General features: G+C 40.3%; 1 protein-coding gene across 4 annotated transcripts in view; it reads right to left on the minus strand.

The window, feature by feature from the left end:
- Positions 1-1671: 1671 nt before the first annotated feature.
- nbeal2 (neurobeachin-like 2) overlaps positions 1672-19094 on the minus strand; it is a 51497-nt gene continuing 34074 nt past the window's right edge. For all 4 annotated transcript variants that reach the window (XM_028012498.1, XM_028012497.1, XM_028012500.1 and 1 more), the window contains 25 exons: positions 17386-17709; positions 16523-16672; positions 15612-15769; positions 15399-15523; positions 15192-15309; positions 14919-15076; positions 14684-14817; positions 13822-13929; positions 13625-13720; positions 13419-13543; positions 12562-12702; positions 12347-12477; positions 12149-12258; positions 11942-12059; positions 10711-10808; positions 10281-10394; positions 10110-10193; positions 9914-10023; positions 9265-9437; positions 9069-9163; positions 8850-8966; positions 7116-7277; positions 6572-6720; positions 5940-6075; positions 1672-5776 (listed from right to left, as the gene is read on the minus strand). In XM_028012498.1, coding sequence (XP_027868299.1) covers positions 5669-5776; positions 5940-6075; positions 6572-6720; positions 7116-7277; positions 8850-8966; positions 9069-9163; positions 9265-9437; positions 9914-10023; positions 10110-10193; positions 10281-10394; positions 10711-10808; positions 11942-12059; positions 12149-12258; positions 12347-12477; positions 12562-12702; positions 13419-13543; positions 13625-13720; positions 13822-13929; positions 14684-14817; positions 14919-15076; positions 15192-15309; positions 15399-15523; positions 15612-15769; positions 16523-16672; positions 17386-17709 — 3342 coding nt within the window. In that variant the 3' untranslated portion in view covers positions 1672-5668. The remainder of the gene's footprint in view (positions 5777-5939; positions 6076-6571; positions 6721-7115; positions 7278-8849; positions 8967-9068; positions 9164-9264; positions 9438-9913; positions 10024-10109; positions 10194-10280; positions 10395-10710; positions 10809-11941; positions 12060-12148; positions 12259-12346; positions 12478-12561; positions 12703-13418; positions 13544-13624; positions 13721-13821; positions 13930-14683; positions 14818-14918; positions 15077-15191; positions 15310-15398; positions 15524-15611; positions 15770-16522; positions 16673-17385; positions 17710-19094) is intronic.

Below are 19094 nucleotides of genomic sequence, written 5' to 3' on the forward strand. Positions count from 1 at the left end.
CGTCTTCTGGTAAAACTTCTCATTGGCTGGAGGGTTGGGGGCATTGCTTTACGACCCCTTCAGGCGTTCTTACACACAGCTGTGACCTGCTGTTATCTGACACAAAGAGGAACACGTGAATAACACAAGACGCTGCCAGGACTGCAGCAATGTTTGATCTTAGCAATTCAAAAGATTAGAAACCAATGCAGGGTGAATTACACACCTTGTAAATTCTGGTGAGTGCATCCCAGGGGGGGGCAGAAGGACTTCAGAGAAAAACAAATGTGGGGGAAGATCTCTCATACACAATATGACCTAAACTTCAAAGCATACTCATGGAAGAGAAGAGAGCAAGAGGACGTTTCTGCTTGCATAAAAACTCTGAGGCAAGTTGAACTCACATCAATGGGAGCTGGTTTCTTTAATTTAGCACATTTATTTCTTTTTTTTTCTTAAAACTTGTGCTAAGAAGTGAAGATTTCTGCAACGCACCCAATGTTGAAACTTTTAATACCAGGTTTATCAAAAAAACTTAGAAAAACGCAATTGGAGAGGAAATGTAACAACAACAAAAAAGGACAAAGACAATATCCAGAGGGGATGTGTTGCAACAGCAGACTTTCTGAGTGATCCTGTAGACTTCAGAAAATATTAGATGGAAAAGCAGAGTGGAAAAAAACTTCCCAACATACCATATACTCTAGTATATTCCCATGAGGCGACAGACCTCAAACAGAAAAAAGGTCGCAGGGTTCAGCTAAGCCAATCTGGACATTTTTCTCAAATTCAATAGAAAATAAAAATCTTGAGGTAAATTGTGAGAAAGATTCAGCTCAGATGAGGTATGAAATTCTGCCTTGTGAACTGTGTTATATGATTGTCTGAAGTGGTACCATAAAAAATTATTTTAATGTATTTTAACCCTTTCCTTTTCTAAGAACCCAAACTTTAACTGGGCCTTCATCAGTAATTCTATAAGGTTTTTCTGGCTGCTTTTAATTTAACCTGCGCACCCTGACATATAAGGCTTTGAAGAAAAGATTGCAAAACTTAAGGCCTGTCACAAAGCTACAATTTATAGTCCTTTAGTTGAAAATTGTGGAAAAAAAATTAAATATAAGCATAATTTTATTTTATTTTAGCACAAAAAAGCATATTTTAGCATCATCTGGCAACAGAAGGATGATGCACCTCTCAGGTCTTTAACTGTTGATAAAGAAGTGAAAAAGTGATAAGATCGTTTTGGGCCTTCAAGAAAAAGTGCTTAAAAAAATCTTAGCACAGCACCTCATGTTTGAAAAAGCAGAACTTACTGGCCAAAGATGACTCTCACTGTTCCATTTAAAGAAACAATCCAGTTCTCAAGAATATAATTTTACTCTAAAAGCACAGGAAAACAAACAAGCAATTGTTAATCAGAAATTCACATAAATAAGCAATTCCTGTCTTTATCAACTAATATTGTAAATCATCTAGCAGGAGCCAGGGCTCATGTATTAATAAGAGGGCTGAGTTCCTCTGTACGTAGTCTCAGTTGGGTGTGTGCGTGAGCTGATAAGACTGTTGCGAGAAGCAAAAAAAGAGATAAGCAACTTAAACTGTGACCGACTAAAGGCCAAGACTAAATTTGGTGCAACGTTTCACAACTTTTCATGTAAGTACATTTATTCTGTTGTTTTTTTAACAAAAAAATCCACTTCATAAACAATGATTGCACAGCTGGTTCTGTTTTTAGAGATGCTAACTATGAAAATTTTGATCAGTAATCTGTTGCCTCAGAATATAAATATGATATTTGACACATGGCTAATTTCTTTGACCAAATGTTCAAAAGAGGAAGGACAAACAAACATGCCATTTCAACAAGAGCAAGTCTGCGCTGATTATCACAGGTCAGGAAACAGTTTCCTATTTCTAAAGTCAGAGAAATAGTTTACTGGACTGTGACAAACAAGACTGGTTGAGGACCCAAGTTTATCTTATCAAAGGTGAAAAACGCCTCTAAATTTTACAGTGTTAAAGAATGGGGTGTGTGTTTCAGACTCCATCTTGGTGGTGGCTCCTTGGAAACACATTTTCTGTCCAAACTATTACTAACTTAACCCTGTAGAGTTTGATAAATGCAACTGGAAAATTTCACTACACTGCATCCTTTAGTATTTCATTACATTCATCCCCTCACCCTGCCCTCTGGTCTGGAGGAGTGGGCAGGGTGGGAGAGGGGAAGGCTGCTGGATCAAAGAAAAACATGGGGCCACAACTAAGAGAGAGGTGTCAATCCGTCCCCCTCCTCTGTCAGGGTGAGCACACAGACTCCTCACCCTCCTAAAGCTTGATTGGGGGTCTAGTTTTACCACCCACTTCTGCTCCCCCATCCCATCCTCCCTCCACTGCAAATTGTTCCCTCACGGAGGTGTTTATGGGGAGGCTGACAGGATGTTCGGCCCATCAGGAGATCAAAGCCCCCCACTTCCACTCCACCCACGGCTGTTCCCCGTGACCTCTTCAACTCCAGCAAGGGTTAAAAATCACAGACACATGCAAAGCTGTGATTACAGTAGAGAAGCTGGATGATCTATGATTGTGGCAGCGGGATCAGTTTCCCCGTCCTCATGTAGCTCAAATAAAGGCTCAATTTGGAGTAACAGGCCGTCCTCCTCAGGCAATCCACAGAAAAGAGTGGTATTAAGTATCAATGCCACAATCACTGCCTGTTTTTAACACAGTTTTCACAGAAAGAGGGAAATTTAGTTGAAGTGAAGACATATCTTTGAATTAAGATCAGGTAGTATGGGTTTTGATAAATGAAACCCATTTATCAACATGTTCCAGAGGTAAGACCTCATGGATTGTAAACAACAAATATCAAATAAACTTGGTTTAAACTGTCTCTGTTTTCAATCTTGGATGGTCTCTAAAACACACACAAACACACACACACAGTCCACTGTAAAAGTATTCACTCCCATTGAACTTCTCCACACTTCTTTTTCACATTATGACCACAAACCTCAGTGCGTTTTAGTGGGATTTTATGTGATGGACCGACACAAAGAAGCACATAGCTGTGAGGTGAAAGGAAAATTATGGTTGTCAAAAATTTCGCCAAATAAAAATCTAAAAAGTTCAGCTGACATTGGATTCAGCTCCGCTGAGTCAGCAGTTTACTGTAACTACAGCTTCAAGAGTTTTGGGATACATTTTTGCAAAAATGCTCAAGCTCTGTAAGATTAGCTGGACAGTCATTTTAAAGTACTGCTACAGATTTTCAATTGGGTTTATGTCAAGGTCATTCTAACATATTAACATGTCTTAATCTAAACTAATAGATTATAACTATAAAAGCCCACTCTCAAGTTTTCTAAAACTTTTAACACCACCTTCCTCATGTTTTCAGTATCTCCTACACATCTTGTGTTGAAGTTTTAATCAGACTTCTTTCAATACTGTTTTTTTTTTCTTTGCCACTCTTCTATCAATTCTCCCACCTGAGCTTTGGCCCCCTGCAGCTCCACCAGAGTCACCATAGGATTCTTGGCTGCTTTTCTGACCAATGCTCTCCTTGCATGGCCTGTCGTTTCAGATGGATGGCCCCGTTTCAGTAGGTTTGCAGTTCTGCCATACACTCGCCATTTCCTAATGCTGGAGCTGTTTGAGATGTTATAAACTTGAGGTTCTGTTTAATGACCAAACCCAATTTTAAACTCCCCCACATGTTTATTCCAGATCCGTTTCAGGTCTTCTTCTTCTTGGTCTCAATATTTTACGTTAGCTAAGTTTCTCTGACAAACCTCTGGGGCCGTTACAAAACGGCTGCATTCGTACTGAGGTTAAATCACACACATACGGACTCTATATACCAACTGGGATACTTCTTGAGACACTTAGAAGCAGATTTTATTCAAGGATATCAAAGCAAAGGTTGGCTGAATACAGTTACACAAGGCACTTTCCAAATTTTTATTTGGAAACTGTTTTGAAAACCATGCGGCATCTTCCTCCCGTTTAACAATTGCTTTGTGTTGCTCTCTCTAAAAACACTAAGTTGGGGCACCACGTAGCTCAGTGGCAGAGCAGCCGCACCAGATGTGGAGGCTACACTTTAGGCAGATGTTTCTGGTTTGATTCCTGACCCTGGCTCACCTCCTGCATGTCTTCCTCTAGCCTCTTCCTCCTGATAGGCTGCTAACGTTTTGCTACAAAGATTTTGTGGCCCTAGATCACTAGTGGCGCAAATAAATAATAATAAAGAATAAATCAAATAAAAACACACCTGAAGGTTTGTGGCTGTATCGTGGCAAAATGTTAAGAACTTAAAGGTTGTGAATATTTTTCAAGGCACTGTAATTTTCAACAGTAGATTGTGTTTCCTTAATGTAGCTTCCTTTGTATTTTCATGAAAACGGCAGCTAATTTGTGTTCTTTTCTTTTTTCACCAACAAGACAATAAAAGAAAGAAAGAATGAAAAACAGACGGGAAGCAAATTCCCCCAGAGTTCCCTCACGGACTGTTTAACTTGCTGCACAGTCATCACGCCATTCCTTAGATGTTTTTTCACTGCAACAGCAACAGAGGTGAATAACTTCACACAGATAACAGTTTACTCATGGCTTCATTCAGAACATCTCTTCCACGTCTGAGTCACAATGAAGCAGAAAAGTGTCACATCATTGATTGGAATTCAGTGTTTATTACAAGGCCTGGGAGTGGAGGGGGAAAAAAAGGCACTTATTCGATAGAAATCAAACAAGGATACAGGCATGTGGCAAAATGCAAAAACGCTAAAACCGTTAAATTAAGCTGTTCGTAAAGGCCGATTGTGTGTGTAAGGCAACAGAAGGCTCTCTCTGTATGACACGAAAGCTCAATTGTCATTTTTTTAAAAAGTGAATATCTTTCATATACTCGACTATTAAAGCAGGGCTGCTTTAATTGTAACAGGTTTTAATTTCTCAGAGCCTAAAAAGGAATGCAGACCCATAAACTGCTGCGAGTCGAAGCATCTGTCAAACACTAAAACCCACAACACAGCAGAGGTTCACAAGCTTTCTACAATCCCTCCGCCTCCTCCCGCCTAACGCTCCCCTCTTGTGGCATTCACCAGTATTGCAACGTGGAAATCTCGAGCGACGTCTCCTGCGGTTTCGTTTTTGTGTCTTTCAAGTTTCCAGGAGTTTTAAGATCCTGTTGCCAATCAATGGCTTTAGGAGGTTTTTTTTTAAAGAGTGCAGAGATCCCAGCTGTGGCTCTGACAACACAAAAGGAGTTGTGCATGGTGCTTGGGGAGGGGGAAGAGGTGAAGGTCGTGGTAATTTTCACAGCGTCACTTCTGTCTGAGTCTAAGTGTTCATCAAAGTGAGTCATTCCGCTGCAATGTGACTCAAAGAGTTCACGCGGTCCATCATGAGTTTACAGCCTGAAAGCCCCTCCCAGCCCCGAGCTCTTCCACCAGAAACGAGACGAACAAGGCCTCTTTGGATTGATGCTGATTGAAAACAGCACACCTGCTAAAGGAATCTGCAATAAAATATAAAAACATTTAGGATTTTTTTTTTTTTAAAAAGTGCTCAGTGTATAATTTCTCTCCCAGAGAGATATCAGTGGCTTATAAGTAAAGTTCCCCCAGTTTTTTTTTTTTGTTTGTTTGTTTTGTTTTTAAGGAAAGTCCTCGCGCCGCCATTCCTCTTATTTGCCGACGTTCTCCGCAGGATTGTACTCGGTTTCACCTGCCGACACCTGAGAGATGCGGCGTGTGGAGCCCCACAGGCGACGGGAGAACTGTCCGGAGCGAACCTGAGAACAGGAGAGAACGTGGATTTTATTCACAAGGGATCGGTCACACCAATTACACCATCGTCTGAAAAACTTGGTTCTCAACAAATACTCTGCGTATAATTATTCTCCTCCCCCTTCGCCGCCTTTCCATCTCACACACTCTTGAAGTTTGGCTTCTCACCTGTTCAGGCTTCCCTGCCCCCACCACTATTAGCTTCCCGTCCTCCAGTCCCACGAGTATGTGGCTGAACTCTTTAGTGACAGACACACTCCTCACAGCAACCCTTAAGGCCAGGGGCGTTATCAGAGAGTCCAGGCTGCAAAACGGGGAGATGTTAGAGCTGACTTATCTTTAAGAGTCAAATCTATTTAATTTAGTCAATTAAACTGATTAAACAAAAAGTATCATAAGTAAATAAATACATAATAAATTGTATTATTTATTAAAGAAATATGTGCTGTGTGGATGCTTTTCTTCAGTAGAGAGAGCAAACTTGGTCAGCCTGATTGAGCTTCAATTATTTTGCAGATTATATTGAGCAAATATTTCACTCTTGATGTGCATGACTAGTAATTAGAACTATTGACTCATGTGGACAAACCTTTCAAATGTTTTTCTAAAAAAATATATATATATATGTAAATATATATATATATATATATATATAAACATGCAGCATTTTACTTTCCATTTCACAATTATGTGTCAATTTTGGTTGGTTTATCATAAAATCCAAATAAAAACATACACTAATGTAATGTGACAAAATGTGAAATAACTCTCAATAAATGACTTATTCGAAAAGTCTCTACCTGAATAAATCCCGGACGTGGAGGCTGCCCTGCACGGTCCCCAGGATGACGTATTCAGACACCAGGTGAAGCGCAGTCATCTGCTCCTCCATGGTGAAAGAGGACATCAGACAGCCGTTCACAGAGTAAACATGAACGGAGTGCTTGCCCTGAAGGAATAATCATCACATGAATACCAGTTGAATTGCACTGCTCTTCTTTGGTGGCTGTGGTAGTCAAAGATGGAGCTTTTCACAAGATGTTACATTATAAGCACAAAAATGAATGTATTTTGTTATGATTGCATGTGATAGACCAGAATAAAGAAGCACACATTTGCTGGAGAAAGATTATACAAGGTTTGCGAAACATCTGTTAAAAAATCTGCAAGATATATTTGTGCAGTTGGCCCTTGGACTTTTAATTAGACACCCTAACACATACATACCACTGGTCTGTGTTTGTCCGTCACATAAAATAAATACAAAACAGATTAAAACTCGAGGTTGCAACGTGACAAACTGTGAAAAGGCTCAAGGGGGAGTGAATACTTTTCTTTACGTACCTTCCTGTGAGAGCGTTCCTCCTGGGACGTCTGCACCACGATGTGGCCTTCCATCCCAACTTGGAGCGCAGTGATGGGGGCGCGTACGTTGCTGTCTCCAGGAGGTCGCAGAGTTCGGAGGTACTGTCCCCGTCGCACTGTGTGCACAATCACAGTCCCATCCTGGGAAGGAAGCAAAGCAATAGGCAGAGGGTCAGGAAATATGCAACAGCTGCTCACACAGATAGACCATTAAGAGTTTTCAACATGTATACAGACCTCAACGGAAGTATTGTGACTCTTAATAGTTTTCTGTTTATCATTTTTAATTTGGTGGCGATATTAACGAAGGTAATGAAATAGCGGATGGTCTAGGAGAAAAGACTTAGGAATGCAGTGTAACCTGGTAACAGCCTTCCTCCTGACTGGGTTTCCTTCCTCTACCACATAAACCTTCTTACACTTCAAAGACACATTTTTGTCTAATCAGCCTTTAACTATCACTTCAAGGCTCCACTTTCTTTTCCTAATTTGGTCATTTCCAACCACACGAAAACAAGATAACGCACAGTCGCGAAACCAACAAGTGATGTCACGGTTAGAGCACACATCTCAAACTCATATGCAGAGTCGTCTAGGATCAGATGAGATCAGCTAAAAATGTCACTTTTCTACATGTGTATATGTACTGAACAGCTAATGTGTTCAATGACTCACTATTGTCTGAGTTGTTGGATTAAGATGTTACTGCTAGCGGTTCTGTCAGCAGTTTGAGTCTTAAAAGGTTCAGTGGAAAAGTCTGTCTGACAAAACTCCAAGCTGTTCGTCTGGAGGTCAAGGTTCCTGAATATCTCACATCCTAATATTGTTCATTTTTCCAGAGTTCTCAGTTCTATTTTTTTTTTACCACATTTTCCTAAAAAAACAAAACAAAACAAAAAAAAACAGATTTTCAGGGAAGAAAGGGAAAGACGGATGGATGAATGGATGGCATACACATGTTCTTCTTTATTTGCTTGAATCTGAAACATATTTAAACCCAATCCCAGATTTTTCCATACTGCCTGGTAACACTGATGAGCAAACGTATACAAACGTTGCATTTTCTTTTTTTTTTTTCATGACACCTAATCTAATTTTAACGCTGGCTGCTTTGGTCTCTAATTGGTGAGCTGAAATGACTAAAGTCATTTTATTAAAGAAGCTCAGAAACATGTGCTAACGATTTGGTTTCCTGCGGCAGCAGTTCGCACACGCAACGTGCACAGGAACATTTTCTGCTGCAGATGCTTTTCCCAGAGTGAGTTACAAGGCACTGGGGAACATCCATCTGGAGTACAGAGAGTGCAGGATGAGATGTAGAAAGTACACACCGCAACATGGTTTCTTTTTCAGCAGACTAAGAATACCGGGTATAGCTCCTATTACACATTGCATATATTATGTGTTGACATTCATGCCACATGCATCTGAGTGTATCCTAGAAAATAGAAAGGAAGGACCACCTATGTCAGTTTTAGCTGTGTCACAGAACAACTGGCATCTTGTTTGTTAGAGACCCTCCAAGCTGCAGGAGGCATATTGTAAATATTTAGCTCGAATAGACAAAGCTGTATTGTTAAACACTCCAGAAACCTGCTGTTGATGGAAAAAGCCACAAGCAGGACACGTATTGATGTGAAACCAGGCATCGAGATTTCTAAAACGACATTTTAGTCACGGCATCTTCTTGTGCTGAGCCGTAACATCGCTGACCTTTGACCCAGAGACAGCCATGTCCAGTTCAGTGCTGATGGCCACACAGGTCACCTCCTGGTCGTGTCCGCAGAGGATCTGCACAGGCCGAGGCGACAGGCCGCTGGAGAATCCGCCCTGCGGGACAATTTAAAATAACCATGAATACACATCTGACGGCTTCACTTCCAGCCAGAGCAGCTCAGTGTGGGTCTGTGTGGAGGGCGCAAAGATATTCACCTGCTGCAAAACCTGCCACACTAAGCAGGACGTGTCTCTTGAACCAGAGATGAGGTAGATGCCACACAGATCCAGAGCCAAGCAGGTAACGACATCTTAACAAATACACACATCAATTTTATATATTTTTTTAAATCACCTCATGCCAGTGAAGAAAAGAAAGAAACATTTCTCCGCATGGTATGAGAAAACTCACCGATGTGCCGGCAGATCCTGCCCACCAGCTTTCCTTTCCCCAGCTGAGTGACGCGAAGGCTGCAGTCCCAGTGTCCCCCGCTGAACAGCAGACGGCCGTCGTTGGTCACCACCAGCACCTGAGCGCTGAGCTCCACTCCCGGAGAGAAAGGTCCCGCCAGGAAACGCTGAGTCCTGCAAAAACAAAGAACGGTTGAAGCAAGCTTAAAACAAGCGAGTCTGTTGGGATCTTACTGCGACCAGGTCAAAGCTTTCAACATTTGTTCCTCATGGGATACAGATTGGATGAAAGTAGAATCCATTGTTCAGAGTTCATTGAACATGATTTTCATTTTTTATTTTATTTTTTCCAACAATTATGACCATGGAGGACTTCTGCCAGGCTTAGTGGGGCCAAGCCTGGGAGTCACATAAAAGGAGCAGCAATGCATTGTGGGCATTCCAGTTTGTTGTCTGAACCAGATCATGTTGAAGAAAACCAACTATGCATCAGGGAGAATATCAAATTTTCCCTTTTTTTGTGGAGCACATCTGTAACCCACACTGCATGACAACCAGACAAAACAACAACATATAACTTGCTTTGGAGTTTCCTGAAGGCCAGCGCTAAGCTAAAGAGTCTACCATGCACTTTTTATGAACTCACTCACTTTGGATTGGTCATCGTCGGATCTTTAGTGAAAGTGAAGTAGTTGGTGATGTTTTTGTCATATGGAAGCCAGCTGTGTGTCCCAATCAAGCCACTTGAACTTACAGTCACCTGTGCAGAAGAAAGCGACTTGGCGTCAGAATAAAAAAAGCTCGTAAAATGATAACTGCTGTAACTGAGCTTGGTTTGGACGTTACCAAGGTGTCTGAGCCTTGCATGATGGAGTGATTCTGATTCTTTGGTACCAGTGCTTGAACCAGAGGAAGTCCATCACTAACCACCTGAGGAAGACCCAGGTAGACGTGTAAATGAATACGGTGCGTTCGATTACTAAATCAGTGGAATTAGATGAGCACACGAGACCTCACCTCCACGAATGGCCGAAGTTTGCCGAGGTGTTCAAAGATGTTTGCTGGTAGACTGTCCAGGCGGGCCTGCCGCCGAGATGCATTCTGGGCCGTCATTCGAGGAGGGTGAGGCTCCTGATCGGAGACAAAGATTACAGAGAAACATTGCCATTTTCTGATGTTGAATTACAGACGGAAGCATTTTTAAAGTCGATGTGATTCAAATCTCTAAAAGAGCTGAAATTCTGATCTTTTTAAAAACCTGGAGCACAATTACACCCGAAGGTTGTTAATTTGGTTGGTTGAAACAATATGACTGAACTGTTAGGCTAAATTATGCAAGAATGCATAGCTATTATTAATTTGTAGATTAGAATAGATTATATTAAAAGAATGTTAACTAGAGCCTCAAAAAAGGGTCACTTTCTATTTTCTCTTTCACTTAGTGTACCTTAAGCAGCTGGCAGGGAGTCTGTCCAAAGTTGCTGATTATTCCTTCCAAGGCTTTTCGCTCTGTCTCATTGGCAATGGCGTCCAGATCCACAGCACCTGCAACAGCCAATAGAAGACAAATATTAACTTTTTCCCAGAGAAAAGTGAGATATTCAGAGGTCAGATACAACTTTTTCATAAGTTTATGTAAAGCAATTTTCAGACGAGAAGTCTTAAAATAAATCAAAATGTATGTTCCTTACTATTATTGTTATTATTATTATCATTATTTCAGAGAGCGGTATATTTACCCAACAAAAAGACTAGAAAACGAGCAATTCAAGCAAGTCAAAATGTATTGTGATCTTCAAACGTTTGGAACTGGTTACAAAAAAAAAGAAATAAAAAATGCTGCTCGCCTAAACTGGCCTTTATCCACAGTCAAGAGATGAAGTTTAAAAGCTCAAAGCGACTAAAACTATACCCAGCTTTATATTACTGCCATGCACAGTGACAGTCATGGCCAGAGATCTAAAAAAGGCTGAGATATCAAAGCAAATATTTATAAAAAGGTACTTTACACATATTTAGAGTGTAATAAGTAACAAAAACGTGGTTAAAGTTACATTTCAGTCTGAAAACAGGACAAATAATAAAAACCCCTTAGAGTCAAAGGGTTCTCATAAAAGGTCATATAAACAACATAAACAAAAGATCAGTGGTGTCATAAAATTTGGGATGAAAGTGGAAAAAAACAAACAAAGAAAACCCTTCCCTATAGTTTAAGGCCAACTGAATATTTATCTGGTTTTCAGTTTAATGACAATAAAACAGACAGATTTTCTTTTTGATGTTTCTGCATTGTTACTGTTTGTCAAGTGAAATTGAGGAAGCACTACCACACAACTCCTTTTTTCCTTAGCCATTTTTTTATTTCCTCAGAAGTCCCAAGGGGAAGCAAACAAACACAACAAAGAGTTAAACTGAATAACCACTAATACGAGCAAATTAGTCCTTTACTCGCGTTGTTTAGCTCATAATTTTCTGTTGTGAACCTAAATAAGCTTGTTCAGGCTCACAGAAACAACTAAATGCACACAAAAGAATAGGAATGATTCTTGCCCATATTCTATGGCTCTGCAGACTCAGGAAAAACACACTTCACATGTTTTCTTTTCCTCTTGGCAAGGATCACCACAAAAACAGTTCGTTCATTTGTTTCCTCACGAAAGTCCTGATTGCAGCCTTACCCTCATAAGTGCAGTAGTAGAAAACATTGAGAGCTTTCACCGCCTCTTCTCCTCTCTGCTTGCATCCAAAGATGAGGTCGATCCACTCGTGGAGGTGGGAGGACACGTGTTCGGACTCCTGCAATTTAAGAGTTGCTCTTTATGCTGTAATTCTGGCAGCAGAGGTATGACTGAGTTTTATGGCTCTGTGTGTTGTTGGTGACTCACCAGGGCTTTCATGTGTTTCCTGATAAAGTCTTCCCTTGATGTCGCCCAGGGAGGCAGCAACACATCTGCCACCAGGTCCTGAGATAACTGCAAGCGGCCCAAGTCGAAGCCTAGCAAAGAATTTAAACGGATTATTTTCATACCGCAGCGGACATCCCGGAACGGCACAGGGCTGCCGCTACTTGTGGAACGTCTCACCATTCATGTTCTGCAGGAACTCCGGGAAGTAGAAGAACTCCGGGATGAGCTCCTTGACGTCGGCCGGGCTCTCCATGCGAGCCTGCCAGGCCGCCGCCACCGAGTGGAACTGTCTGTCTGCGACGTCGAACCTGAACGACGGCGACACGTCGCATCATGAGAACGGAGAACACACGAGAAGCTGGGAGATATCACACGGTGGCCACAGTCCTCACCTGCCACTCTGCAGCTGGATATGCAGGGTGGTGAACGGCTCCATGCGGATCATGTAGTGCATGACTCCTGCTGCATTAGAGTAGTGTGTGCCATAGTGGAATTTCTCGGTGGTGCCTGATGGGTCTTCAAAGCTCTCGTACCTGGAAAAAAAAAAACATTTGTTGGGCTTTATCAACTAAAAAAAAAAGGATAAAATTGTGCACGATTTTAACTTGGAAATTTGTTAAAGTAAGGCTGAAATGTTTATGAATTGATTATAATTATCAACTAACTTAGTAATGATTAATGGTTCACTGGAGTATACATGCTCATAAAAAGACCATTTGATGGGAGAACAACATGCTCAGAGCAGCAATTAAAACAAAATTGTACAAAAAATATTTACGGTTTGCAATTAAGATAAAAGGAAACCTTTTTCTGTAAATTTGTTCCACCCAAAACGCATCAAGTAGCTGTTTTAGTTTCACCTGGTTCAAATTCTATTAAAAAATCCTTTTGCTGTCCAATTACTAATTATTAAAACATAATCAACAGATCAGTCCTACACTGTATTGATTTTAAATCAACCAGAATGGGCATTTTTAGGAATTCCGTGTTATTGAATCTCAGTCAATAAAATGTCTATTTTCTTTTTTATAAAAAGAATTTGTTTATTTTCATTTTTTAATGTGTTTAAAATATTGTATAAAAAAAGTCTTAAAGTTAAATGAAAAATCTGCAGAATGTGCCAATTCCTCCCCCTCCGATTACGGTAATCATCAGAATAATCGATAGAATAATTGACGACTAAAATAATCATTAGTTGCAGGCCTACATTACATGTTTGTTTTTTTTTTGCATTAGCAGAGCCTCTTACTTTTCTTTGACGTTCTGTGCATGACGTGGGTTGACCACACCTATAGGCTTAGATAGATCTCTGAAAACTGAGGGTTCCTCCAGATCCAGATTAGAAGAAGTGTAGTCACACAGAACCCAGGGGAACTGAGGAGAAACAACCAACACAGACGTCTTCTTAGACTCACAGTGTACCACTGGAAAAATAAAAAGTGCTTCAGTACGCACCACAGGGTACTGGGACAGGTCGTTGTACGTGCGCCCAGCGATGGTATTCAGCTGCATCAGGTACTCAAAGTTTGAGATTTCTCTGTAAACCCATTTCTGTTAAATTCAAGATGACATCACATTAGGTGGGAAACATTGGAACCACTTAGCGCTGAAATGAATAAAATACACATGGAAAAATGATGCAAATAAAACACCTGAGTAAGGCCTGATGCTTTCAGCAGCTCCTGAGGGGAGCGGGAGCCGAAGTAGAACAGGTTTTGAGGCCGCAGCCCGAGAATCCTTGAGTACACCTTGTTTCGTACCTAAAAGGTGAGAAATTTATCCTTTTAGAGCTTCTAATGCTTATTTAACATCATAGCATAATTTGGACAATACACAACAACCTCCATATTTATAGATTAACAAGTGTTTATGGTTTTAAAACCCATATTGTCACAGAAAACTGAAAATGTGTTGGTAGAATAGATTTAAGATGACTCCTGACTGCAAGAGGGATTACAATCCTCTACTTAAAGACTTAATTTATGACAGCGAGCCTTCTAAAACTTAATTCAAACCAGTTTTAACTCAGAGGAAAGTTGCAACAACCCTTAGATCTTTAGGAATTAAAGCCTGTGAGATGAGTCTCCTAGGAGGAATAACCACACACAGCAGCAGCAGCAGCAGCAACGTGTGTGCTCCAATTATGAAAAAGTTATGATCACTTTAATGTGAATCTCACAACATAAACAGTGAAAATTATTCTATTTGTCTTTATAAAAAGGCTTTAGGAGCTTTATGTTCATGCAGAAAGACAGCAAGAAGAAATTTAAATCTGAGAATTTGTTGCTGCGAGGCAACAACGCTATCAACTTAACTTTGCACTGCCTTAAAAAACATGATGGATAATAAATGCAAGAGATACAGTAGTTTGCAATTGCAATATTGCACACATCAATATTGCGAATTACAATTTATTATCGTTCTAAATAAAGACTATTAGGAAAAGTTTTCATTGTTACTTTAACAAAAAGAAGTTTCTGTTTTTAAACTACATTGTTAAATTTGACACAAGACCTTCTTTCTGAAGTTGATGAAGTAATGGGCCTGGTCAATGAAGAAAAGCTCCAGCGCAGACCGTCGCAGGTTGTATCTCCTCAAATGGACCTCCCGAAGCTGAGACAGAGGTCTCTTGAAATCGAACCCGATTCCTGCAGGAAAAGGGAGGCAAACTTATGACTCATCTGAGACAGAAACCTTTGAAGAACCATAACACAGAGAGGTGTAACTTTCAGATGTACGCGTTTCTTACCCTCCTCGGTCTCTTCTTTCTCACTGCTGCCGTCATAGAAGTACAGATGATGCGTGGTGACCTCCAGCCGACCCGGTACCACAGCCACGATTGTGATGAGCTCACAGTCTTCAGACAGAACCAGTTTCTCTTTCTGATTCTCGTCTTCTCCTTCCCCTCTGAAAGCAGCGTTGAAGGAATCAGGCTTAATGCGGCTTTCCTCTACATTTTAGTGCTTATTTGAATTACACACACAAGCGGCTGACACTCTTGGTTTGAAAAGTTTAGACTTACTTGTTATCCAAAAAGACGAAGTCCTCTTCTTCCAAGTGATCATCCTCCATGTCGCTTACTTTCGCTTCCTTAGCAACAGCCAATGGGATCGGATCAGAGCTGCGAGGGCTTTCAGCTCCTGATGATCACAACACGACTTTTTTTAATAGTTTGCAAAAAGATTTTAAAAAATGAAATATTTTGATAATAAATCAACTGTCATCATACCCATGTTGTCCCTCAGAGCGCTGGCCTCACTGTGGGAATCATAGTTGTAGTTGGGCACAAGCTTGAGTCGCATCTTCGAATACGTTTCAGCAGCGGACAGTTTCCATTTCACCTCTGGCTGAACTCTGACGTCAGGCGTGAGACAAACAAAACTCAGAGCAATCGGACTTGCAAAGGGAGAACAGCAGGCTGAGATGTGAGATGCAGTCGTACCTGTTGGCCCACGGGCCCCTCTCACAGGTGAACAGCCTGCGGAGAGCTCTCCAGTGCTGCCACACCACCCCCTGCTGGCTGGCGTTCTGCTTCTGCCAGATCACATATCTGTTGTTCTCACTGCGAACTCGCTTCATGCAGGGGTCAATTATCACCTCCTGTTTGCCCAGAGAGACACATTAGCTACAAGAAACGGAGGTCTTATGGGGATGATGGTGGAGTGTGTGGACAATGCATATTGTCATGTTGCACCTACGGTTTTTAATGCATTTTATTTCAGTTTTATAGGATAGATCAACACAAAGTAGCACATGCTTGAAAATAAAACCTGGTTTTTACATTTTTTATTTTTATTTTTACAAATAAAAGTCAGAAAAGTGTAGCATGTATTTTATATTTAACGAACAGAGAGAATGAGTGTGTGTGCACCTGCACGTTTTTTGGAGCTCTCCACCAGCTTTGCACGTCTAGAGATGTTTTTTTTCCCCATTTTGTTTTGAACATCAATTTTTGAGTTTTGCCCCAAATTGTTCATTAGATTTAGGTTTGGACTTTGACTGGACCAGTCGAAAACATTAATGTGATCTGATCTAAACCTTTCCCATTTAGCTTTGGTTGCATCTTTAGGCTGTGAGATCTTCACATCTGTTCTTATACTGATATTTAAAAGCAGACAGATGGACAACAATTATAGCTAAATATTAAAAAGGGAGGCTGGACAGATATGGACAGCACACTTTTGAGTTTTAAAAAAAAAGTATAATTCAAAAAAGAAAACATAGTTTTGCATTTCTTTGTATTTGTCTTCGATCTTGTAAACCTCCCAAAAAACAACAAAAAAACCCCCTGAAGTTTGTTATTGTAATAAAGAAAAATGTCTTTAAAGCTGTTGAATACTTTTGCATCAGTACCTGAAACTTTGACTTGCTGTCAGATCTGTCCTTTTCCCGTTTAAATGCTGTGCTCATTAGATCGTCAAAACACGAGTTCCAGAAATTGGACATGATATCATGACTACGCCCAAATGTGTCCAGTTCGTACTGCTCCATGGTGGGCTGAACCTGGAAAACAGACAGGTAACCAACATATCATGAATAGGAGCCTGCGGTCACTACTACCTTTAAAACTTATTATTGACTTCAATGTATGTGATAGCCAAAAAGTGATGCTAAGCTACTGAGGTCCTGTTTCGGTTAATAGAAATACACACACATATGTCTAAAACAAACACAGCATCTACATAAATAAATCCTGAGAGGACGGTTTATATTCTCTCGCTGCCCTTTTAAAAGTTGTTTTAAACATTTACAGCAGCCAAAGTTCTGCCACAGTGCGAAACGTGCTGGAAGATCCGAATACTGAAGAAAACTAAACAGAACAGATTTATGGGCAGGCGATGTCACACAGAGCCATGATAAATCTGAGCTCGAGCAGAGTGGAGCGTGTCTGTTTGGCAGCAGTTTGTCTAAGGTTCGAGCACAAACTGCTCCATAACTAAGACACTCTGAAGGAAAGTTTAAGGAATGTGACGTAAAGCAGCAAAAGCTTTTTAAAAATACTAAACTTTGCAGTAAATATCTCAGGAAAAATCTGGGGGGTAGCAGGTCAGACAGAATACAGGATTACTAAAATATGTTATGTGTGTAAGAATTTGACAAAGAACAGAGTTGGAAGTGTCTGAAAGACAGAGGAGCAGACTCCCTGGACTCCCTAAACACCAGATAAATGTCAGCCTTTTTTTTTTTAAATACACAAAGTCTGTCCAGACACGAACCTTCTGCTGGTAAAAGCTCTGCCACTCCAGCGCTTTACAGTAAACATTCAGGTCCTCGGCGAAGGTGGTGCTCCCGTTGGTGATGGGCAAGTTGGGCAAGTGGTCCTGGAGGGTGATGGGGTCTGCGTGCTGGGCCAGCAGAGTCCTCATAATGGGGACCAGCTGGGAGAAAGTCTCAGAACAACTGACGTTTGAGTCTTCCGTTAGACCTTCTGGCCACAAGGGGGCGCCAAGCTTTCCCAGCAAGAAGCAGACCTCCTCCCAGCTCAGACACAGAACAGTCTGCAGGAGACTGTGGAGCTTCAAATAGGCCATTTCACACACCTGATGATGAGCAAAGACACATTCAGTCAAATTCAACCTAAACATGTAAAACGATGTAGATTTTTTATTTACTTTAGTAAATTATAAATGTGATAAACATTCTTTAATACTAAAAAGAGCGAAGAATTTTAGCAAAGTTAAAAATATATTAAAAATTCAGAGAAATTATCAAATATAAATAAAAAATAAACAGTTAGGAAAAGGAAAATGATTTAATTTTGTTGGATTTCTCCTATTTTCTTTATTCTTTGTATCTCATACACTGACACTTTGTGCTCACCTCGGAGGGTTACACTGTAAATCAAGGCCTACAAAGGCATGGTTTATTTGTGTCAGCTGCCTCAGCCAAAGCAAAAAGCTTCAATTTGAGCCAAAGAACTCTTTCAATCACTCTTTGTTAACTCCAGTTTACCTTTCAAGCTTTGAACATAAAAAACAAACAAACAAAAAACCCCATCTTGACTGAATAATGTATCAGCTCATCTGCAGCAAATACAGCTGTCTCCCTGACCTTTCATTCAGGAAAAACTGGTTGAAGAGGTGTAAAGAATCTAAAAATAAACACAACTGCTGCAATTCAAACAGGAATGGTGGCAGAAATCAACAGTGTAACTTGTGACGCTAACAACTGTCATTTCAGTTGCAACTCTATTAATAATAATATGCAAACTATAAACCAAAGACTGAAAGTAACTAAATTTAATTGCCGCGATATAATCTGACCCAATGTTCTAATTTTTTTTCTCATTTCTTTTATCTCCAGTTTAAACCAGTTAAACTAGATTAAGATGCACAAATTTGGAAGCTCTGATTTTAGGCCAAAAGAACAACAATAATCCTCTAAGCCTTAGGCAGTTTTAGGAATCTTTTTAAAGTTGTAGTATTTAAGTACAACAAAACAAATTAAGCTTGATTGGCAAAATATGGCTAAGAAAAAATAACTAGAAGAATGAAGATTATATTAATGTCTGAGGCCTGCTTTGCAATATTTATGCACCAACCACATACCTGGAGAACGGAGGCTGTCAAATTTTTCTTGATCAGCCCTGATTGGTGATTGGCAAATAGCAACAGGCAAATATTGATTCTTTTTCCTTCATGAAATGCATCAAAACGAAGGTCAACCTATTATTTTTAATATATAAAAGCATCAGCCAACAGCATGCCCTTTGATATCCTTTTATGAGTAGCAAAACTGAGAGGATAAAAGATTTCCTTGGAATCCCTTCATCATCTTTGGATCCTAAATTACAGCATCTATAAATAAACCTGCAGAAGATTTTGCCCACACCAATGTGTCAGAATAACCAGACAGAAACCCCCCCATAAAAGTCAGTCATAATTGAATAAAAACGCAGTGTTTTGGTAACCAAAGATAAGGAATC

Source organism: Xiphophorus couchianus, chromosome 3 (genome assembly GCF_001444195.1).
Source record: "Xiphophorus couchianus chromosome 3, X_couchianus-1.0, whole genome shotgun sequence".
NCBI lineage: Eukaryota > Metazoa > Chordata > Actinopteri > Cyprinodontiformes > Poeciliidae > Xiphophorus > Xiphophorus couchianus.